The 22,859-nt window shown below is 41.8% G+C and overlaps 1 protein-coding gene across 3 annotated transcripts in view; it reads right to left on the reverse strand.

The window, feature by feature from the left end:
* Positions 1 to 783: 783 nt before the first annotated feature.
* The window catches only part of LOC109908548 (neural cell adhesion molecule L1-like protein), a 123,158-nt gene continuing 101,082 nt past the window's right edge, over positions 784 to 22,859 (reverse strand). For all 3 annotated transcript variants that reach the window (XM_031794205.1, XM_020507204.2, XM_031794206.1), the window contains exons 23-25: positions 18,119 to 18,250; positions 15,160 to 15,232; positions 784 to 1,321 (exon numbers count right to left, since the gene is read on the reverse strand). In XM_031794205.1, coding sequence (XP_031650065.1) covers positions 1,150 to 1,321; positions 15,160 to 15,232; positions 18,119 to 18,250 — 377 coding nt within the window. In that variant the 3' untranslated portion in view covers positions 784 to 1,149. The remainder of the gene's footprint in view (positions 1,322 to 15,159; positions 15,233 to 18,118; positions 18,251 to 22,859) is intronic.

Consider the following 22,859-nt stretch of genomic DNA (forward strand, 5'->3'; position numbering starts at 1 on the left):
ACCCAGAGTTACCTCTGCAGCAGAGGATAAGTTCATTAGAGTTACCAGCCTCAGAAAGCAGCCTAAATAAAAGTCACAGACACATCAACTGTTCAGAGGAGACTGTGTGAATCAGGCATTCATGGTCGAATTGCTGTAAAGAAACCACTACTAAAGGACACCAATAACAAGAAAAGACTTGCTTGGGCCAAGAAACACGAGCAATGGAAATTAGACCGGCGGATATCTGTCCTTTGGTCTGATGAGTCCAAATTGGAGGTTTTTGGTTCCAACCACCATGTTTTGAGACACAGAGTAGGTGAACAGATGACCTCCACATGTGTGATTCCCACCGTGAAGCATTGAGGAGGAGGTGTGATGGTGCTTTGTTGGTGACAGTCAGTGATTTACTTAGAATTCAAGGCACACTTAACCAGCATGGCTACCATTGCATTTTGCAGCGATACGCCATCCAATCTGGTTTGCGCTTAGTGAGACTATATTTTGTTTTTCAACAGCACAGTGGCCTAACACACATCCAGGCTGTGTAAGGGCTATTTGACCAGGAAGGAGAGTGATGGAGTGCTGCATCAGAGGACCTGGCCTCCACAATCACCGTACCTCAACCCAATTGAGATGGTTTGGGATGAGTTGGACCACAGACTGAAGGAAAAGCAGCCAACAAGTGCTCAATATATGTGGGAACTCCTTCAAAGCTGTTGGAAAAGCATTCCAGGTGAAGCTGGTTGAGAGAATGCAAAGAACAGGGTGGCTACTTTGAAGAATCTAAAATAGAACATATAATTTGATTTGTTTAACAGTTTTTTGGTTACTACAGTACATGTTTTCATATGTGTTATTTCATAGTTTTGATGTCTTAACTATTATTCGACAATATAGAACAATAGTGAAAATAAAGTGTCCAAACCTTTGACTGGTACTGTATATTGAAACTGCAGATGTCCAATCCTGTCTACAAGAATGTGAAAACATTTCCTAATGAATCCGTCACAATGTGGAGGTACAAAATAAATATGCATCATATACAATTGTGATTGACAGGAATTTAACATTTCTGATCAATGTCATGCATGACACAGATGATGCCATTAATTTCCTTTTGCTGTCACACACCCTTCAGAGGGAAGTCCGAAGGAAGCATTTGTCTCTTCACGCAGTGACTGGGCTGGGTCTTACAGAGCCTCTGTTTTTGTGGTCAGAGTATTCACCGATAAATGAGCCATCTTCGTTGAACTGGCATTCTTCTTCGTCCCCATAGTCGCTGTCCCCTCCCATGCCCCGATCCAGGGAACATTGGCTAGCCTTCAGTGGGTTTTCCTCACTGTCACACAGCACAAAGGACAGAGGATCATTTTGGTTACACACACACACACACACACATTTTGGCTGCTATTTTAGATTTCATGTTAGTCTTAAGGCGTCAGTATGCTTCAGTCTGGCTGGCGTGAACACATACTCCCTTAAGACTTTCACTTCAAATACGAGAAAAAAGCAGCCACAGTGCTGTTATTCGATTTTGAGATTCCGTAGCCAGTATACGCTTCCTCAAGCTTCCTGTCATTAATTTAGACCTTTTTGCAGAGGAGATCTTAATCACACAATTTTATATCTAACTTAGATTTTTGGTGCACTATTTCTCAATGAACAACAAAGACTTTATTGAAGAATCCTTAATGTTATTGTCAGTCGACTAAAAGTCTGGACCGTTTTAGTCTAGTTTCAGTCAGTAATTTTTTTCATTGAATAATTGATATTTACCTCTAACTTCCTGTGTTAAGAGATGCTTAAATTCAGATAGCCTTGTCCAACTACAATAACCTCCTATACCTTAGTTGGCAACATTGCTATTGTGGTAGATTGTAGCATACTCTATGGTTAATTCTGGCTATGGTTAAATAGCTGGATAAAGTTTAAACAATTTACAGCTCCAATTCTCTCCTCGTCATAACCATCTGAGGGGGAGGAATTACAATGATTCACTTAAAGAGGGAAGTATCTGAGCTTTCCAACAATGACAGAATTATTACAGTAATACTATTTAGCAAATAGTATATGCCAGGCGTTGTCTTAGAAAGGCCTGAAAAATTGACAAAGACTCTTCTCCATGCTCCCGTCCGGTAGGTGGTACATCAAGGCTCAGACCAACAGACTCCTAAACAGCTTCCATCCCCTCGCTATAAGACCGTTAAATGGCTAACAACTACTACTCTCCCTCTCCCACAGACTATCCACACTGACTCTATGCCCATCCACAGATCTCCACTCAGACACAACCTACACTGCTGCTAAAAATATTATTGATGAGATGTATTACCCCATTACGCTGCTGTCCATTGATTATCAATTTCCAATAACATTTATCTATTTATCCTGCTACTGGTCACTATTACTCCTTTTTACATTTGGAAAGTATTCAGACCTCATGACTTTTTCCACATTATATTACGTTACAGCCTAATTCTAAAATTGCTCGAAATAAAACATTTTCCTCATCAATCAACACACAATACCCCAAAATGACAGCAAAAACAGTTTTTTGCTGCAAATATATTAACAAATAAAAAACAGAAATAGCTTATTTACATAAGTATTCAGACCCTTTGCTTTGAGAGTGTAGTGCATCCTGTTTCCTTTCATCATCCTTGAGATGTTTCTACAACTTGATTGGAGTCCACCTGTGGTAAATTCAAATGATTGGACATGATTTGGAAGAGACACACCTGCCTATATGAGGTCCCACAGTTGACAGTGCATGTCAGAGCAAATACCAAGACATGGGGTCAAAGGAATTGTCCATAGAGCTCAGAGACAGGATTGTGTCAAGACACAGATCTGGGGAAGGATACCAAACAATTTCTGCAGCATTGAAGGTCCCCAAGAACACAGTTAAATGGAAGAAGTTGGGAACCACTAAGACTCTTCCTAGAGCTGGCAATCGGGGGAGAAGGGCCTTGATCAGGGAGGTGACCAAGAACCTAATGTCACTCTGACCGAACTCCAAAGTTCCTCTGTGGAGATGGGAGAATCTTCCAGAAGGACAACCATCTCTGCAGCACTCCACCAATCAGGCCTTTATGGTAGAGTGGGCAGACGGAAGCCAGTCCTCAGTGAAAGGCACATGACAGCCTGCTTGGAGTTTGCCAAAAGGCACATAAAGACTCTCAGACCATGAGAAACAAGATTCTCTGGTCTGATGAAACCAATATTGAACTCTTTGGCCTGAATACCAAGCGTCACATCTGGAGGAAACCTGGGACCATCCCTATGGTGAAGCATGGTGGTGGCAAGTTGTCTAGCAGAAGGGACCAGGAGACTAGTCAGGATCGAAGGAAAGATGAATGGAGCAAAGTACATAGAGATCTTTGATGATCCAGAGCGCTCAGGACCTCAGACTGGGGCGAAGGTTCACTTCCAACAGGACAACGACCCTAAGCAGACAGCCAAGACAATGCAGGAGTGGCTTCGGGACAAGTCTCTGAATGTCCTTGAGTGGCCCAGCAAGAGCCCAGACTTGAACCAGATTGAGCATCTCTGGAGAGACCTGACAGAGCTTGACAGGATCTGCAGAGAATGGGAGAAACACCCCAAATACAGTTGTGCCAAGCTTGTACCGTCACACCCAAGAAGAGTCAAGGCTGTAATCGCTGCTGAAGATGCTTCAACAAAGTACTGAGTAAAGGGTCTGAATACTTACAGTATGTAAAAGATGATATTACATTTTTTTATACATTGGCAAAAATGTCTAAAAATCTGTTTTGGATTTGTCATTGTGTGTAGATTGAGGGGGGGGGGAACAATTTAATCCATTTTAGAATAAGTTTGTAACGTAACAACATGTGGAAAAAGTCAAGGGGTCTGAATACTTTCCAAATGAGCTGTATATATTACCATGTATAGTTATATATTCCTGCTACCAGTCACTCTTCAGCTCAGTTCACATGTATATCCTACTACCAGTCACTTTTTATGTATAAACCCACAACCACTCCAGTACATTGAATAAGATACTGGCACTGATGGTTTTTTTAAACTCATAGTAGTTCTTGTGTGTTTTTTATTGTATTTTATGTTCTATTATTATCTACAGTATATTATTATTGTTATCATCACTGCATTGTTGGGAAAGAGCTCTCAAGGTAAGAATTTCACTGAAGGGGAGAGTGGGGTAAGTTGAGCCGAAGAGGTAAGTTGAGCCGAAGGGTTAAGCTGAGCCGAAGGGTTAAGCTGAGCCGAAGGGTTAAGCTGAGCCGAAGGGTTAAGCTGAGCCGAAGGGTTAAGCTGAGCCGAAGGGTTAAGCTGAGCCGAAGGGTTAAGTGGAGCCTCCCTTGTTTCTAGGAAAACAAACACAAAATGTATCATTTGACCAAATATTTAGGAAGTGGTCATCATTTTCATTGAGTCTGTGAAGGAAGAAACCACATGGAAAAAGTCCAAAAGTCCAAAAAAGTCCAAAAAAACTGATTTTAACAAAGTCAAAAGAATGTATTGTACCTAAACCAAAGTAGATACTATTGTTCTATACATCAGTTGGCATCTCTGTAAGCTTCAATAAACCTAGCATGAAAGTGTATATTAGCCCTATGTGGGCTAATATAGTCCAAATGTTTGCCTTGGGGTAAGTTGAGCCAATGGTCATGAGGTAAATTGAGCCAATGGTTGAGCAAATGGCAAGTTGAAGTGTTTTCTTCCCAGGCATATTTCAAGGTATTATCGCTGGGATATGAGGTCACAACAGGGCCTGGCCTATGTTAAAAGTGTTTTAAAAAGTACAACGTGGTTGTTAGGTGTTAAGCCTGTGTTAAGAGATGCTTACAATTATTCAAAGACAAAAAGCTATTGTGATTGTGTGGAATTGTGTTTGGGAAAAAAAGGAGACATGATTTGAAAAGAAAATGCTATTTCACCTTTATTTAACCAGGTAGGCAAGTTGAGAACAAGTTCTCATTTACAATTGCGACCTGGTCAAGATAAAGCAAAGCAGTTCGACACATACAACAACACAGAGTTACATATGGAGTAAAACAAACATACAGTGAATAATACAATAGAAAAATAAGTCGATATACAATGTGAGCAAATGAGGTGCGTTAAGGGAGGTAAAGGCAAAAAAAGGCCATGGTGGCGAAGTAAATCCAATATAGCAAGTAAAACACTGGAATGGTAGATTTGCAGTGGAAGGATGTGCAAAGTAGAAATATAAATAATAGGGTGCAAAGGAGCAAAATAAATAAATAAATACATTAGGGGAAGAGGTAGTTGTTTGGGCTAAATTATACAGTAGATGGGCTATGTACAAGTGCAGTAATTTGTGAGCTGCTCTGACAGCTGGTGCTTAAAGCTAGTGAGGGGGATAAGTGTTTCCAGTTTAAGAGATTTTTGCAGTTCGTTCCAGTCATTGGCAGCAAAGAACTGGAAGGAGAGGCGGCCAAAGGAGGAATTGGTTTTGGGGGTGACCAGAGAGATATACCTGATGGAGCGCGTGCTGCTATGGTGACCAGCGAGCTGAGATAAGGGGGGACTTTACCTAGCAGGGTCTTGTAGATGACCTGGAGCCAGTGGGTTTGTCGACGAGTATGAAGCGAGGGCCAGCCAACGAGAGCATACAGGTCGCAGTGGTGTGGTAGTATATGGGGCTTTGGTGACAAAACGGATGGCACTGTGAAAGACTGCATCCAATTTATTGAGTAGGGTATTGGAGGCTATTTTGTAAATGACATCGCCGAAGTCGAGGATCAGTAGGATGGTCAGTTTTACGAGGGTATGTTTGGCAGCATGAGTGAAGGATGCTTTGTTTGCGAAATAGGAAGCCAATTCTAGATTTACCTTTGGATTGGAGATGTTTGATGTGAGTCTGGAAGGAGAGTTTACAGTCTAACCAGACACCTAGGTATTTGTAGTTGTCCACATATTCTAAGTCAGAACCGTCCAGAGTAGTGATGCTGGACAGGCGTGCAGGTGCAGGCATCGATCGGTTGAAAAGCATGCACTTAGTTTTACTTGTATTTAAGAGCAGTTGGAGGCCACGGAAGGAGAGTTGTATGGCATTGAAGCTCGTCTGGAGGGTTGATAACACAGTGTCCAAAGAAAGGCCAGAAGTATACAGAATGGTGTCGTCTGCGTAGAGGTGGATCAGAGACTCACTAGCAGCAAGAGCGACATCATTGATGTATACAGAGAAGAGAGTCGGGCCAATAATTGAACCCTGAGGCACCCCCATAGAGACTGCCAGAGGCCCGGACAACATGCCCGCCGATTTGACACACTGAACCCTATCAGAGAAGAAGTTGGTGAACCAGGTGAGGCAATCATTTGAGAAACCAAGGCTATCGAGTCTGCCGATGAGGATGTGGTGATTGACAGAGTCGAAAGTCTTGGCCAGGTGAATGAATACGGCTGCACAGTATTGTTTCTTATCGATGGCGGTTAAGATATCGTTTAGGACCTTGAGCGTGGCTGAGGTGCACCCATGACCAGCTCTGAAACCAGATTGCATAGCGGAGAAGGTATGGTGGGATTCGAAATGGTCGGTAATCTGTTTGTTGACTTGGCTTTCGAAGACATTAGAAAGGCGGGGTAGGATAGATATAGGTCTGTGGAGGTTTGGGTCAAGAGTGTCCCCCCCTTTGAAGAGGGGGATGACCGCAGCTGCTTTCCAATCTTTGGGAATCTCAGACGACACGAAAGAGAGGTTGAACAGGCTAGTAATAGGGGTTGCAACCATTTCGGCAGATAATTTTAGAAAGAAAGGGCCCAGATTGTCTAGCCCGGCTGATTTGTAGGGGTCCAGATTTTGCAGCTCTTTCAGAACATCAGCTGACTGGATTTGGGAGAAGGAGAAATGGGTTGCTGTGGGGGGTGCAGTGCTGTTGACTGGGGTAGGGGTAGCCAGGTGGAAAGCCTGGCCAGCCGTAGAAAAATGCTTCTTGAAATTCTCAATTACAGTGGATTTATCGGTGGTGAAAGAGTTTCCTATCCTCAGTGCAGTGGCAGCTTGGAGGAGGTGTTCTTATTCTCCATGGACTTTACAGTGTCCCAGAACTTTTTTTGAGTTTGTGTTGCAGGAAGCAAACTTCTGCTTGAAAAAGCTAGCCTTGGCTTTTTTTTACCCCTTTTTCGCCCCATTGTCGTGGTATCCAATTGTTAGTAGCTACTATCTTGTCTCATCGCTACAACTCCTGTACGGGCTTGGGAGAGACGAAGGTTGAAGGTCATGCGTCCTCCGATACACATCCTAACCTAACCCGGACGACGCTAGGCCAATTGTACGTTGCACCACGGACCTCCCGGTCGTGGCTGGTTATGACAGGGCCTGGGCACGAACCCAGAGTCTCTGGTGGCACAGCTGGCGCTGCAGTACGGCGCCCTTGGCCACTGTGCCACCCGGGAGGCCCCAGCCTTGGCTTTTCTAACTGCCTGTGTATATTGGTTTCTAACTTCCCTGAAAAGTTGCATATCATGGGGGCTGTTCGATGCTAATGCAGAACGCCATAGGATGTTTTTGTGTTGGTTAAGGGCAGTCAGGTCTGGAGAGAAACCAAGGGCTATATCTGTAACAGGTTCTAAATTTCTTGAATGGGGCATGCTTATTGAAGATGGTGAGGAAGGCATTTAAAAAAAAAACAGGCATCCTCCACTAACTTCATGAGGTCAATATCCTTCCATGATACCGGGGCCAGGTCGATTAGAAAGGTCTGCTCGCTGAAGTGTTTCAGGGAGCGATTGACAGTGATGAGTGGAGGTCATTTGACCGCTGACCCATTAAGGATGCAGGCAATGAGGCAGTGATTGCCGAGATCTTGATTAAAAACAGCAGAGGTGCATTTAGAGGGCAAGTTGGTCAGGATGATATCTATGAGGGTGCCCGTGTTTACGGCTTTGGCGTGGTACCTGGTAGGTTCATTGATCATTTGTGTGAGATTGAGGGCATCAAGCTTAGATTGTAGGATGGCTGGGGTGTTAAGCATGTTCCAGTTTAGGTCACCTAGCAGCACGATCTCTGAAGATAGATGGGGGGAAATCAGTTCACATATGGTGTCCAGAGCACAGCTGGAGGCAGAGGGTGGTCTATAGCAGGCAGCAACGGTGAGAGACTTGTTTTTAGAGAGGTGGATTTTTAAAAGTAGAAGTTCAAATTGTTTGGGTACAGACCTGGATAGTAGGACAGAACTCTGCAGGCTATCCCTGCAGTAGATTGCAACACCGCCCCCTTTGGTCGCTCTATCTTGTCTGAAAATGTTGTAGTTAGGGATGGAGATTTCAGAGGTTTTGGTGGTCTTCCTAAGCCAGGATTCAGACACGGCTAGGACATCCGAGTTGGCAGAGTGTGCTAAACCAGTGAATAAAACAAACTTAGGGAGGAGGATTCTAATGTTAACATGCATGAAGCCAAGGCTATTACAGTTACAGATGTCATCAAAAGAGAGCGCCTGGGGAATAGGAGTGGAGCTAGGCACTGCAGGTCCTGGATTCACCTCTACATCACCAGAGGAACAGAGGAGGAGTAGGATAAGGGTACGGCTAAAAGCTATGAGAATTGGTCATCTAGGACATCTGGAACAGAGTGTAAAAGGAGCAGGTTTCTGGGGGGTATGGTAGGATGTGAATACAGTTGAGGTAAACCTAGGTATTGAGTGATGATGAGAGAGATATTGTCTCTAGAAACATCATTGAAACCAGGTGATGTCATCGCATGTGTGGGTGGTGGAACTGAAAGATTGGATAAGGTATAATGAGCAGGGCTAGAGGCTCTACAGTGAAATAAGCCAATAAACACTAACGAGAACAGCAATGGACAAGGCATATTGACATTAAGGAGAGGCACGCTTAGCCGAGTGATCATAAGGGTCCAGTGAGTAGTGAGGATGGTTGTGGTCATGGCGATTCAGACAGCTAGCCAGGCCATGGGTAGCAAGCTGGCAGATGATGGAGGTCTGTTTTTAGCCACCTCGTGCGTTTCCATTTGTAGATTAGTGGGGTTCCGTGTGGTAGAGGGGACCAATCCAATTGGCAAAATAGACATAGTTATAGTGACCCAAGAAAATTGTCCGATGGCCCTATTCAGATAGCAGCCGATAAGACAGCTAATTATTAGCGGGCCGCAGATGGGCGTTCAGGTAACGTCGCGATGGAGGGGCCAGTTGGATAACTCCCTCGTGCAGATAACGTTGGTATTCCAGTCGTGAAGGCCCGGTGGGGCTCCACGTCAGCAGTAAAACGGGTCTGGATAAGTGATTGTAGCTCAGGAGTGGCTGATAGAACTCTTCAGCTGGCTAGGTCCGGAATAATTTATGTTTGCTCCGGGACCGACGTAAGCCAATAGTCAATTGGATAGCAGCTAGTTAGCTGCAAGATCCAGGTATAAATGTCCAGAGCTTGCGGTAGAAATCCGGGGATATGGAGAGAAAATAGGTCCGGTATGCTCTGGTTTGAGTTGCGTTGTACAAAACTGCCGATAGCTTTTCAAGCTAAAGGATAGCTGATGACCGCCAACCGTGGTTAGCTGAATACTAACGTTAGCCAGTGAACTGGCTAGCTTCTGGCTAGCTTCTATTGTGGATTTCAGATTTTGAGGTGAATAATACTTTTTTTTGTATATATAAATTGGTGAGGCGGGTTGCAGGGAGAGTGTTTTTAAGTTGAGTTTTTAGAAGGAAAAAAAAACATCACATTGCAGGATTTTTTATGAATTTATTTGCAAATTATGGTGGAAAATAAGTATTTGGTCACCTACAAACAAGCAAGATTTCTGGCTCTCACAGACCTGTAACTTCTTCTTTAAGAGGCTCCTCTGTCCTCCACTCGTAACCTGTATTAATGGCACCTGTTTGAATTTGTTATCTGTATAAAAGACACCTGTCCACAACCTCAAACAGTCACACTCCAAACTCCACTATGGCCAAGACCAAAGAGCTGTCAAAGGACACCAGAAACAAAATTGTAGACCTGCACCAGGCTGGGAAGACTGAATCTGCAATAGGTAAGCAGCTTGGTTTGAAGAAATCAACTGTGGGAGCAATTATTAGGAAATGGAAGACATACAAGACCACTGATAATCTCCCTCGATCTGGGGCTCCACGCAAGATCTCACCCCGTGGGGTCAAAATGATCACAAGAACGGTGAGCAAAACTCCCAGAACCACACGAGGGGACCTAGTGAATGACCTGCAGAGAGCTGGGACCAAAGTAACAAAGCCTACCATCAGTAACACACTACGCCGCAAGGGACGCAAATCCTGCAGTGCCAGACGTGTCCCCCTGCTTAAGCCAGTACATGTCCAGGCCCGTCTGAAGTTTGCTAGATAGCATTTGGATGATCCGGAAGAAGATTGGGAGAATGTCAACAACAGAATGGTGAAGGCGAATACCGGTCATTAAAAATATTAATGAAAGTAAACCAGCCAATGAGCCAACATTACGTCACGTTATATAAGTAAATAGCAAGCATTTTTGAAACAGCTGGCTTGATACAAGTTTGAGGTTGGATTTTTTAAGTCTTTTTTCTAAAACGTGTGCTCTGGTCACAAAGGACGAGTCAACATTATTTGGTTATGAGTTAACAGAATATGAACTTTTAAAAGTGAGATTTTCACTGGACAGTTACTTTAAAAATATTCTGCAAAGGCATGCATGCTTATGCCTGAACAAAACAGATAAAAAGACACTTCATGGCAAATGTAATGTCCATTAGTCTCGTGGAATTCTTGTCTCATCACATTTACTTCAACTGAAATGAAAACTAATTTGTTAGATTTATACATCTCATCTCGTTATCATTCGTTTTTGTTCAGGGAAAATAGATAATTAAATGAATATTTTTTCGTAAAATGTAGTTATAGTTGATTAAATTAAATATGCACTATGTAGAAATAGTATCTAATTTCAGTTTGTGTGACAAAACAAGCAAGTATAGTGTAGAGAATTATTGTACCATCTAAACCATGGATGGGCAACTGGCGCCCTTTTGTAGTTTCTTTAATTTATTTATTACATTTTTTGGGAACTCAGTTGGGGTCTCAACTTACTGTTGAGCATTAGAATACAAGGCACAATTTTGAAATGTGGTTGTGCATCAGCAGTCACTCAATTTGCCCATGTCAGGAAATTGTTTAGATTGGTAAAAATTAGTCTAGCGGCAAACTACCTAAAATTGTAGTAAGCATGGTAGAATTACCGATTGGGGTGGTGCCCTGTCACGTCCTGACCATAGAGAGCCTTTATTTCCTATGGTAGAGTAGGTCAGGGCGTGACTGGGGGTTAGTCTAGTTTATATTTTCTATGCGGGGTTCTAGTTTTGTTTTTATATGTTGGTGATTTTGTATGATTCCCAATTAGAGGCAGCTGGTAATCGTTGTCTCTAATTGGGGATCATATTTAGGGAGCTTGTTTCAACCTGTGTTTTGTGGGATATTGTTTATGGGTAGTTGTATGTGAGCACGCCATTGTCGTCACCTTTCGTTATTCTTTATTGTTTTGTGTGTTTCACTGAATAAAAGATGCCTAACCCAGATCACGTGACATGCCAATTGATCATCAGTTATCATATTAAAAATGGTAAACATTTGCATACCCACTATGGCAAAATGTGTAGAATTACATGAAATGAATTGTAAAACAGATATTGTTTTCTCTCCATCCCATGGCAAAATGAGTAGAATTGCATGAAATTTGTTAGAAAATTGCTAAATCTTCTCTCCGCCGCAACGAAAAAAGGGGAAGAATTGCAGCTAACTTGATTTCAAATGGCAATATTTAGCAGAAAATGTACTTAAATAAATGTTTTGTTTTCTTTGCTATCACGAAGGGGTGCCGCTGCAATGGGTGGGGAGGTATGGATGTGGCTACACTGACCCACGAGCCACTGCAGCCCCTCATGATGAGTTAAGTTTTTTTTGTAGATACCACCCGCATCAAAGTTGCCCATCCCTGATATAAACCACTGCGAAATATATTTTCCATAACCAAAAATATTGTCTTTTCAGCTGTTTGAAGCTGGTGTACAAAACTGAAAGTAAAAGATGCAAAAACTGAACTTCAAAACGGGAGGCATAGAAATAGCGCATATAGAACATATCTACCGATTCTTAGACTTGCTTTCAATGACAATGACAGATCTATAACACACATTTCTATGTGATTTTGGTTGGGTCACCCAAAAAGTGACATATTGCAGCTTTAACACTGATATACACACACACTCGCACACAGAAATGCTCACACAAACAAACTCACAGACGTGTGCGCACATGCACACGGAAACACACACAGCTAGCATGGCTTTAACATAGCGGGTGGGGGTGTTGTTTTGATGGGGAAAGGGTGGATGGGGGGGGGCAAGGGAGGCGGGGTGAGGCTACCACCGTACAATCCCTTCACTAATTGCTAATTGCCAAGGCTTCAGGATGGAAGGCAATTTCAAATCTCTTTAGATGGAAATTGCCCGAGTGCTGCTCATTCCGTACAGAGTGGCCATATGCAATCCCAGACAAACAGCCTGTCATTCCTGGTATTCCCAGGGGAGCACGCCGGGGCCAAGGAGATTAGATGCCAATTTAAGACTGGGCACATGGCCAGCTTGCAGGTGTCTCTCGACAAGACAAAGGGTCACCTCAGTACCAAGGATTTCTTATCACCCTCACTAAAGCCCAGGACCATCAATATGTGGTAATACTCTACATTATCTCTGTCCCATTTTGCATTCATAATTCCGTGTGATATGATAATTTATCAAATGGTTGTACATACTGAATAGTCAACACAAACATGAGACAATTGATTAGGGGAAGCATTAAGATATGGATGTGAAGATTTACATATCAGGCCTTTAAGAAATAATTTTCAATAATCTATTAAATCATCCAACATTAATCTTCTCATATCTGTATGATATTAGGTAATGTTTGAGTTTACACTGGCCTCATTTGAATTGCTACCAATCTCTCTTTCTTTTTTCTACATCAGAGCTTGCAAACAAGTGCCTATATAAGTGTCATGTTTATTGGTGAAGTGCGGCAGCCGGTGCGACCCATCATGGGCTGTGTTCGAATACCCATACTAAACCTACTGTATACTACATACTTAATGAGTATATACTGCATACTATTAGTTCATTTTAGTATACTGTAAACTAACAGTATTATTTTAGTTGAGCATACTAGAGCTTTACCTGTGTACCGGAAGTTGATGCTGTTGCTATGGAACCTCTAGCTAGCTTTTTAGCATAACAAATGACTAGCTAAACATTTTACGATTTCGTGAGTGTCCGTAAATTCAATCTGCAGTGCCGGAGTGCGCTCTCGGTGTTCGTAAATCCAGAGCGTTGTCAGACTGTAAATTCGGAGTGTTTCGCTCTCAGAGCGTTCAAAGCGCACCCTGGACTCTCTGGCCGAGGAGTAGGGTTGATCCGAGCGTTCAACGGCAGTCAAGCACCCAAGCTAACTGGCTAACGTTGGCTAGCTACTTCCAGACACAAATGACACACAAATGACACACGATGACCATTTTACTCACCATAGCAGAGCTGGTTAGGCTGTTATGTTATCCAAAGCATTGATGATTTAACAATGAATTACCAATGTCCATTGAAACGCACAACAACTATACCACTTAGCTAAGAATGTGAATAATCAAGTCAATAAACGTTAGATAGCATATAGTTAATATACTGCCTGGCAAGTTTGATGTATTAGTATCCAACTAACGTTAGGTAACTATCTAACATACTAGTACATACTGCTGAAATGCTATGCGGCTCGTAAGGATTGAAAAGTCATTACTTTATTACACTGCACAACATTTTCTTAACATTTGTTAACAATGAATTTGTTTTCGCTCGTCGGACTTTGGCTGCATATTTTCCGCCAATTTTGTCAAATCTGAAAACGTTGTGAAGCCATGGCCATTTTCTGAAGAATTGCATTATGGGCCCTAAAAGTACGGAAATAGTGTCCTATGCGTGTATAGTTCGTATTTTGCCAAGTTTAGTACGGCATCCAGGAACATTTGGCATACTAACTATATCCATACTATGACCAATAGGCATACTATTTACTCAATTCATGTCACAAATAGTACGGTTAGTATGAGTATTCGAACACAGCTATTGTTACGTCCTGACCTTAGTTCCTTTTTTGTCTCTATTTTAGTTTGGTCAGGGCGTGAGTTGGGGTGGGCATTCTATGTGTTGTTCTATGTTTTTGTATTTCTGGTTTTGGGCTGGTATGGTTCCCAATCAGGGGCAGCTGTCAATCGTTGTCTCTGATTGAGAACCATACTTAGGCAGCCTGTTTTCCCACTATGATTTGTGGGTAATTGTTTTCCATTTCTGTGTTTGCACCATACGGGACTGTTTCAATTTTCATTTCTTTCCTGCACTTTGTTCTTTTGGTATTTTCTCGTTCTGAGTTATTAAAGTTATCATGGACACGTACCACGCTGCATTTTGGTCCGATCCTTCTTATTCCTCATCGGAAGAGGAAGACAATCGTTATAGCTAAGCTGTGACATCACCATACTGTGATGGGCTCTGATCTGAATCCAACTTCCTCCTCGACCTCAGCTGCAGCGCCTTGCTCTCTATGAGAGAGGAGTTAACTGGGCACTGCGTGGTCACACAGACATGAGAGAGATGGAAGTACATCACTGAATTTTGATGACTTTGGTCATCAAAAGATGTCTCGCCTTTGACCGCCCGGTTAGTTTTTTTTCCAGCTTTGAAGGAAGTCTTTTGTCCTACATGTCTCAGAATAAATCACGTTTTAAAGCACATCTACTACATAGGGAGCCACGTACAACAAATGTGTTTGAGATTTTACGGAAGTGCACATGCACCCACCCAGACACACATTGACAAAACATATACTGTACACAATATCCTACTCTACAGTACCATATCAATTTAAGGACAACAACTACCTACATTTTTTGTTTACTTAGCTGCTTTCATTTCTGTGTTGATCCAAGAAAAGCGCATGCATATAAGGTTTTCTTTCGGGACAAGAGAGATATACAGTAAGAAAATCATGAAAAGTACGGAAGTTCCTCTAATCTCATTGCCACAAAGCTCAATCATAAATACATTATAGTGAAAATACATATTGCTGTCAATGTAAGCACTTCCATATTAAATCTCACCATTCTCAAGAACAATAGCAAATGGCTCACCTGTAATCACCGAATGTGTCATCATTCATGCCCTGGGACTCAACTTCAGGGTGGAGATCCTCCTTTTCCTTTACTGCAAGATTGAAACATGTTCTATTAGCCTAGTACCAGAAAGCTCTATACAGACTCTTAGAATGTTTTCATTCAATTACATTTAAGGGAAGGAGATTGTCGTAACACTTCACAACATTTTCATGAAAAATGTATAAATAATTGATAAATAGTTCCTCATTATATAATCATAAACATTCATAAGCATTACCATTCATAAATATTAGCAACATTTATTATAGTGTATAAAGCATTTATACGCATTTATATTGTCTTATTCATGAAGGTTAATAGAAAATGTAACCGGACATCATTCAAAATGACACTGTGGCAGATCCAGGTTGTGAGAAAGTAACATTGTCCCTGCATGGAGAAAAAGCAGGTCCTACCTTCAGTACAAAACAGTATTATTTTGGTTGATCAAATGACATGTACCAGGAAGAGTCAGTGTGGTTTTCAGGAGTACATGTTTGATTGCATTCCATCCCTGAAATATCGAGTGACAGGATGAACCTTTAAAAAGGTAACCTTTAAAAGGTACTCTGCTTAGTTGAACCATATAGGGTTCTTCAGCTTGTCTCGATAGGAGAACCCTTTTTGGTGCTAGGTAAACCCTTTTCAGAGGGTTCAACCTAGAACCCTCTACTGTATGAAGGGTTCTTCCTAGAATATTCTATAAAATGGTTCTACTAATCACCCTTTTATCATCTAAAGGTTCTTCCTAGAACTCTCTATGAAGAGTTCTCTATGAGAACCGTTTTATCTTTGAAGGGTTCTTCTTAGAACCCTGTATGAACAGTTCAACCAGCCTTATTAGCCTTTGATATATGTAATGTATTGTCATGAAAAGTTTAATTTTAAAGGCCTTCCTTTGAGGGCCTAGCTATACTCTATCGCAGTAGTCTGAATCTCCTGGTTTACAAGCCACATCAGGCATTCAAGTCCTGCAACCCACATTCAGAATGACTGACAGGGTAGGGAAGATTAATTAGTGAGACTACCTAAATCATCTAAACTTGAAAAGACATCTCAGTAAAAGGTGAAATAAGTCTAACTACTAACAGATTGGATTCCTTTAGAAAAATATACTGTATGTTAGAGATGAAAAGGTTTTTGGTAGAACCCTTCATAGACGGTTATATGAAGGACCATTCAATAAGGGTTCTACTGTAGGCCAAGATAAAGGAAACACTTCAGTTGTTTGAGCTGGTATAGTGTGGGTCGCAGGTCCACTCAAGAGGGCAAACAAAAAGTAAACAAAAATACAAATAAATAGCCATTCTGAGTGATCACCTTCAACCTATGATGAAGAATTTCTATACTCCTTCAGGATGACAATGCCCCAGTCCACAAGTGGTCATTGAATGGTTAGATGAGCATGAAACCCAACGTAAACCATATGCCATGGCCGTCTCAGTCACCAGATCTCAACCCAATTGAAAGTTATGGGAGATTCTGGAGCGGTGCCTGAGACAGCGTTTTCCACCACAATCAAACAAACAATTATTATGGGATTTTCTTGTGGAAGAATGGTGTCGCATCCCTCCAATAGAGATCCAGACACTTGTAGAATCTATTCCAAGGCGCATTGACGTTGTTCTGGCAGCTCGTGGTGGCCCGACACCCTATTACGGCACTTTATGTTAGTGTGTCCTTTATTTCACAACACGTATGTGTTTCACAAATGTGTAATTTTCTCAGTTGAAACCACAGAAGGATATGAACAACAAACATCTCAAATGACCAAAAATATCTCCTCAACCATCCTGAGTGCTCTTTTGTGCGTCTGTTCAAAGCGATTTCCAACAGCTCTATGTGTAAATATGATTAAAAAATAAAGGGGCTTTTGATAGATACAAAGGAGAGGGGTTTCATGAAAAGCATCAGGACAAGTAAAGGAGGGAATACAGGGGTGATGAAATATTCAGTGTTCATGTTAACAGCTCCCACAGGCGGAAATGGTGGAAATGGTGAGAGCGAAAGAGAGCGGGTGAGACAGCAACACCTTTGTGAGGCCGAGACGGGTGCACAAAGGCTCGAGAAGAGCCGGGGCCGGGTCCAGGTGAAGGCGGAGAAGGGGAACAAAGCTGGCTGATTCCAACCTGTCTTTTTGACAACCCCAGTAATCAGCAGTGCCGGGCTGGGACACAAGGGCCACAGCACAGAGAGGAGGGACAATTGGGAAGGAAAGAAGGCCTCTAGCACCTTGCCGATGTTTCACACACAGGGTTGAATGGGCTTTGTCTGATTTCCCACATGCATGGACTGATTGGCATGCACGTTATGCAAAGAGCATTCCCACACGTCACAACTTCCGCCGAAGTTGGTCCCTCTCCTAGTTCGGGCGGTGTTCGGCAGTTGAAGTCGCCGACCTTCTAGCCATCGCTGATCCACTTTTCATTTTCCATTGGTTTTGTCTTGTCTTCCATCACACCTGGTTCCAATTCCATCAATTACATGTTGTGTATTTAACCCTCTGTTCTCCCCCCATGTCCTTGTCCATAATTGTTTTCTTGTAGTGCTTGTGCACGGTATGCTGGTATTACCAAATTTTGTTTGACCCATTTATTTGTATTGTTCTGTTGAAAACTGATTTACTGTTGTAAATCAGTTTTCGCTCTCCTGCGCCTGACTTCTCTGCCGCCAGTACGCACCTCACTACAACAAAGCTGAAGCTGTTGGCCAGGTTCGGGGTCCATTTTATTTCACTCAAATCAGGAAATAAACAGGCATTCAATTTGTTAATAAATACAAAAATCACCATTGAAAACAATAGGTTAATGTTCAGTTGACGAGTTGAAAAGCAATTGATTTCCTCTATCGAATTAAATAGATGCCAAAACCAGTGAAGTTCAAAGACAAAACTGACCTTGGACACTGGAAGACATGTTTGGGTGAGGTGGCGTACCTGCGTATTTGCCACCCTTGTTGCGGGTCACGAAGCATGCGATGAGCACGGTGAGGGTGAGGAGAGCCACAGCGCACATCATCCCGATGAACCAGCCCTGGGTGGAAACTCCCAAGTGAAGACTGGCCAAACCTAACCCACCCCAAACAGACAAATGAGGTTAGTTTGCCCCATGCCCTAAACAACTCATATAACAACGAGTACATTAGAAAACAGATTGGCATGTGAACCACATGGAAGTCCGTTGAGGTCATGAAAATAACTTTTTTTCTCAATAGACCTCCATAGTACAATGATATCCCCTATTGTTTGATTATTTCACTTTCCCCTGGTAACATTTGTCAATCACTTATAAAATAATATAAAATGAAGGACACAGGAAATAAAAACACATCTCACCACAGACGCTGTCGATAATTGTCGATAAATGCTTGTCAATCTGGTATTCTGTTGTGAGTGGAATGGACAGTTGATGGCTACCAATTGCACAACTTGGGACTATTCTCTCTTACCTTTAACCCTGGTCTGTATAACGTCTTCGAAAATACTAGCATTATCGAGCCGTGACTTAGCCAAGAGACACACAGTGTACACCGTCCCAGGCTCCAGCCCGTCAATCAAGTGGAAATTCTTAGAAGTGTTTACTGCTTCTGAAATCCTCCAGTTACCTTCACCTACAGGATTCGCACAACCATCAGGTGTTATTAGTCAGGCTAGCAGCACATGGTAAGGACTATCGCCATGCTAAACGCTACTTCTACGACAAGAACACTGAAAAATACATTGTTTACATTTCAGATAATGGAAACAAAGTATAAATAATTGTAAGTTACTGAAATGCAATAGCAGTCAGTTTGTGCATACAGTACAGTCAAGCCTTATATATCCTTATAACTAGGGCTGTGGCGGTCATGAAATCTTGTCAGCTGCTGATTGTCAAGCAAAAAACTACCGGTCTCACTGTAATTGACCGTTAATTAACATAAACACATTTAGCATCTCCTGTCTTCCACACATAGCCTACAAGTTACTGATGCAGACCTTTGGAACATCTACATTTTAAAAAGTCAAATAAATCCATGCAATATAGCCTACACCATCACAATAAATCCAGTATTTATTTTAGACAGGTCTAAAGATATGAAGAAAATGTAGTCTATTTCAGAAGAACAGAATAGCATACTCTGCATGGTCCTTATGTTAGGTCCTGATCTGGCTATGCCATATAGCTTTGAGCTACACTAGTTCATTTAACAGAAAATGTTGAGCAACATTAGCTCATAGGCTCTCATGAAGTGTTTGATTCGATTTTTGATTACATTTGCAGTGATTAGAGGGACAATAGAGTAGTTCGCCAGTTCAGTAAGCTACTAATGACCATCAGCAGCATCAAAGCTTGGAGAAGCCTAATTACCGTTACTAAACGGTCACATGGAATTTGACTACCATCATGACTCGTGACCGCCGGTGTAGCGGTAATATGGTCACCGTAACAGCTCTACTTCTGACATATAACTACATGCGTCCATTAAAAAAAAAGAGTAATACACTAGCAATGTGCTACTTTTTTAAAAAGCTGTGGGGGTTAGAGAGTAGCTTACGGTTATTCATATAAGCGACATAAAGCTGAGAGTCCTGTTGCTCGTCCCCGGCAGTCCAGCTGATTTTTACAAAGGTGTCACTCACATAGGAGCTTATGTTAAACAGGGCTGGGACTGATAAAGAGAGAAGAAAGGAAGGGGAAAGAAAAGAGAGGCAGGGAAGAGAGGATTAGTGAAGCCAAATCGGATCCCCCAAGTAAAGAACACTGCAGCCACTAGGCACCCTTCAAGGAGACTGTTAGAAAGCAAGGCAGGCATCCTCTACTTGATTGTGTGGAATTGGATTTGGTGTACAGGGAGATATATAACTTAGGCAAGTCTTCTGAGCTGCCATTTATGACATCCCACATGCAATAATATCTAAATAGATCCGACTACTTAATGTCTGGAAATTGTATTGTTGTCAGAGACACAGAGTGAAAAATTCATCATAATAGAAATATAGCAAAAAACAAAGGAGCATCATATTAGAAGTGTGAGTAGGTAGTATACCTAAGGAGGAAGGAGTTGCATTCACAGGAATCGAGCCGGGAGGAATGAGAGAGCAGTTATGCCCTGAAATGAAAGATGCACCTCAAGTTCCAGTGTACCCATTGAAACAGTTTCTACATTTCTACAATGGTCTTGTTTACATAATGACCCATTTCAAATTGTACTTTGTCAACATTTACAACGGAGGTCTACTAATGGTAGGCTCAGTGCTAGGTATCAATGTAGTGTTATTGAATGCTGAAACAATTGTGCCCAGGCTCTACAAATTGACATCTCGCCACCAATTACAAATGCCTATTTATGGTTCAAAATGACGCTGCTACCATTCAACACATTCTCTTGAAGGGCCACTACATTTTTGCATTAATTCCATATTTCCACAAGCCTAAATCCCAGAATTAGCCTAGCGAGCAAAGCTGGTTGAAATGATGTCAAAATTAATGTAAAACAGATTCTAATGACATAATTTCATCCCGTTCTGCCCGCTGGGAAGGGGGCATGTGCCTCTTTAGTTTCGATGGGCATGACACCACTGGTATACTGTTACTAATGTTAGGGCAATGATCACACTACTAACCTATCAAAATATCCCACACAATTAACACATTCCGTTTGCAATTCTAACATGTTCCAATGGCATGGGAAATGACTTCATAAACTATTTCCAAAACATTTGAAATGTATTAAGGATCTAAAACTCCACACCAAACTATAGCTTTTAAGGTAATTGTTGAAGCAAAGATAGGGTAGAATGCCTTTTACATTCAACATGTTATAATTCAAAGTGTTACAATAAAACGTGTTATTGTGTAATTCATGTATTTCCAACGCATTTTTAAGTAGATTTCCGGTAAGGTACTACTACCACAACTACCACTATCTGTATTTGGAATTCTATCCAGGAAGCCTATGGATGCATAGTCCTCTCAGTGGGTGCCACAGCTGGAATGGAGGAGAAATCTTCAGAGGGAGAAGAGTTCAAATAAGGCACCACATCACAAACATGAGGAAAGCTAGACTCCAGGCACAGTCAAACACCAAATACCATACATGTGTACGTAAGTACCGATGCATGCACGCACGTACACACACACATACATACACACACAGCCATAATCCATCAATACGCACAACACAAAAAAACTACAACCATCATATGTCAATGATGATGACAGCCAAATGGTACATTTTTAATCAGTCAGACATATGCAAGGGATACACAAAGCACAACAATAAAGCCAGGTATTGATCTTTTCAAAACAACTGAAAATGTGAAATGTGCTTTATGGAGAGCTTATACAGTGCCTTGCGAAGGTATTCGGCCCCCTTGAACTTTGCAACCTATTGCCACATTTCAGGTTTCAAACATAAAGATATAAAACTGTATTTTTTTGGTGAAGAATCAACAACAAGTGGGACACAATCATGAAGTGGAACGACATTTATTGGATATTTCAAACGTTTTTTACAAATCAAAAACTGAAAAATTGGGCGTGCAAAATTATTCAGCCCCCTTAAGTTAATACTTTGTAGCGCCACCTTTTGCTGCGATTACAGCTGTAAGTCGTTTGGGGTATGTCTCTATCAGTTTTGCACATCGAGAGACTGACATTTTTTCCCATTCCACTATCATACCCCGTTCAAAGGCACTTGCATTTTTTGTCTTGCCAATTCACACTGAATTGCACACATACAGAATCCATGTCTCAATTGTGTCAAGCCTTAAAAATACTTATTTAACCTGTTTCTTTCCTTTTATTTACAATGATTGAAGTGTATTTAACAAGTGACATTAATAAGGGATCGTAGCTTTCACCTGGATTCTAAATATCACATACAGTGCGGCAAAAAAATGTTTAGTCAGCCACCAAAGTTCTCCCACTTAACAAGTTGAGAGAGGCCTGTAATTTTCATCATAGGTACACTTCAACTACGACAGACAAAATGAGAAATGAGAATGCACGAGAATGAGAAAAAAATCCAGGAAATCACATTGTAGGATTTTGAATGAATTTATTTGCAAATTATGGATGAAAATAAGTATTTGGTCACCTACAAACAAGCAAGATTTCTGGCTCTCACAGACCTGTAACTTCTTTAAGAAGCTCCTCTGTCCTCCACTCGTTACCTTTATTAATGGCACCTGTTTGAACTTGTTATCAGTATAAAAGATACCTGTCCACAACATACTTTTTTGCCCCACTGTACACATACTAAGATGTGTTTAAGATGGTGCCGACAGAGATGGCATCATTGCAACTTGCTCTTAGATAACTTTTATTAGCTCAGGAAATGTTTTGTGTCATTACATACAGCCGGGAAGAACTATTGGATATTAGAGCGGTGGTAACTCACCAGAACTACCAGCATTATGACCAGGAATACGACTTCCCTGGAGCCGATCCTTTGTTCACTCTCCCCAGAGCAATTGAACTTATTCCAGAGGCCAACCCAAAACTTCGCTGGCGGAGGAGAGGCACTCGAGGCGGCATGCTAGTTCGATTTAGGAGGCGCACACACTACCCACCGCTTCCGAGTGTATTACTCGCTAACGTTCAATCTTTGGATAATAATGTTGATGAGCTTAGAGCAAGGATTTCTTTCCAGAGAGACATCGGGGCCCTCAAAGAACTTCACTGAACTTCATG

The sequence above is a fragment of the Oncorhynchus kisutch genome, linkage group LG17 (assembly GCF_002021735.2).
Source record: "Oncorhynchus kisutch isolate 150728-3 linkage group LG17, Okis_V2, whole genome shotgun sequence".
NCBI classification, from domain to species: domain Eukaryota; kingdom Metazoa; phylum Chordata; class Actinopteri; order Salmoniformes; family Salmonidae; genus Oncorhynchus; species Oncorhynchus kisutch.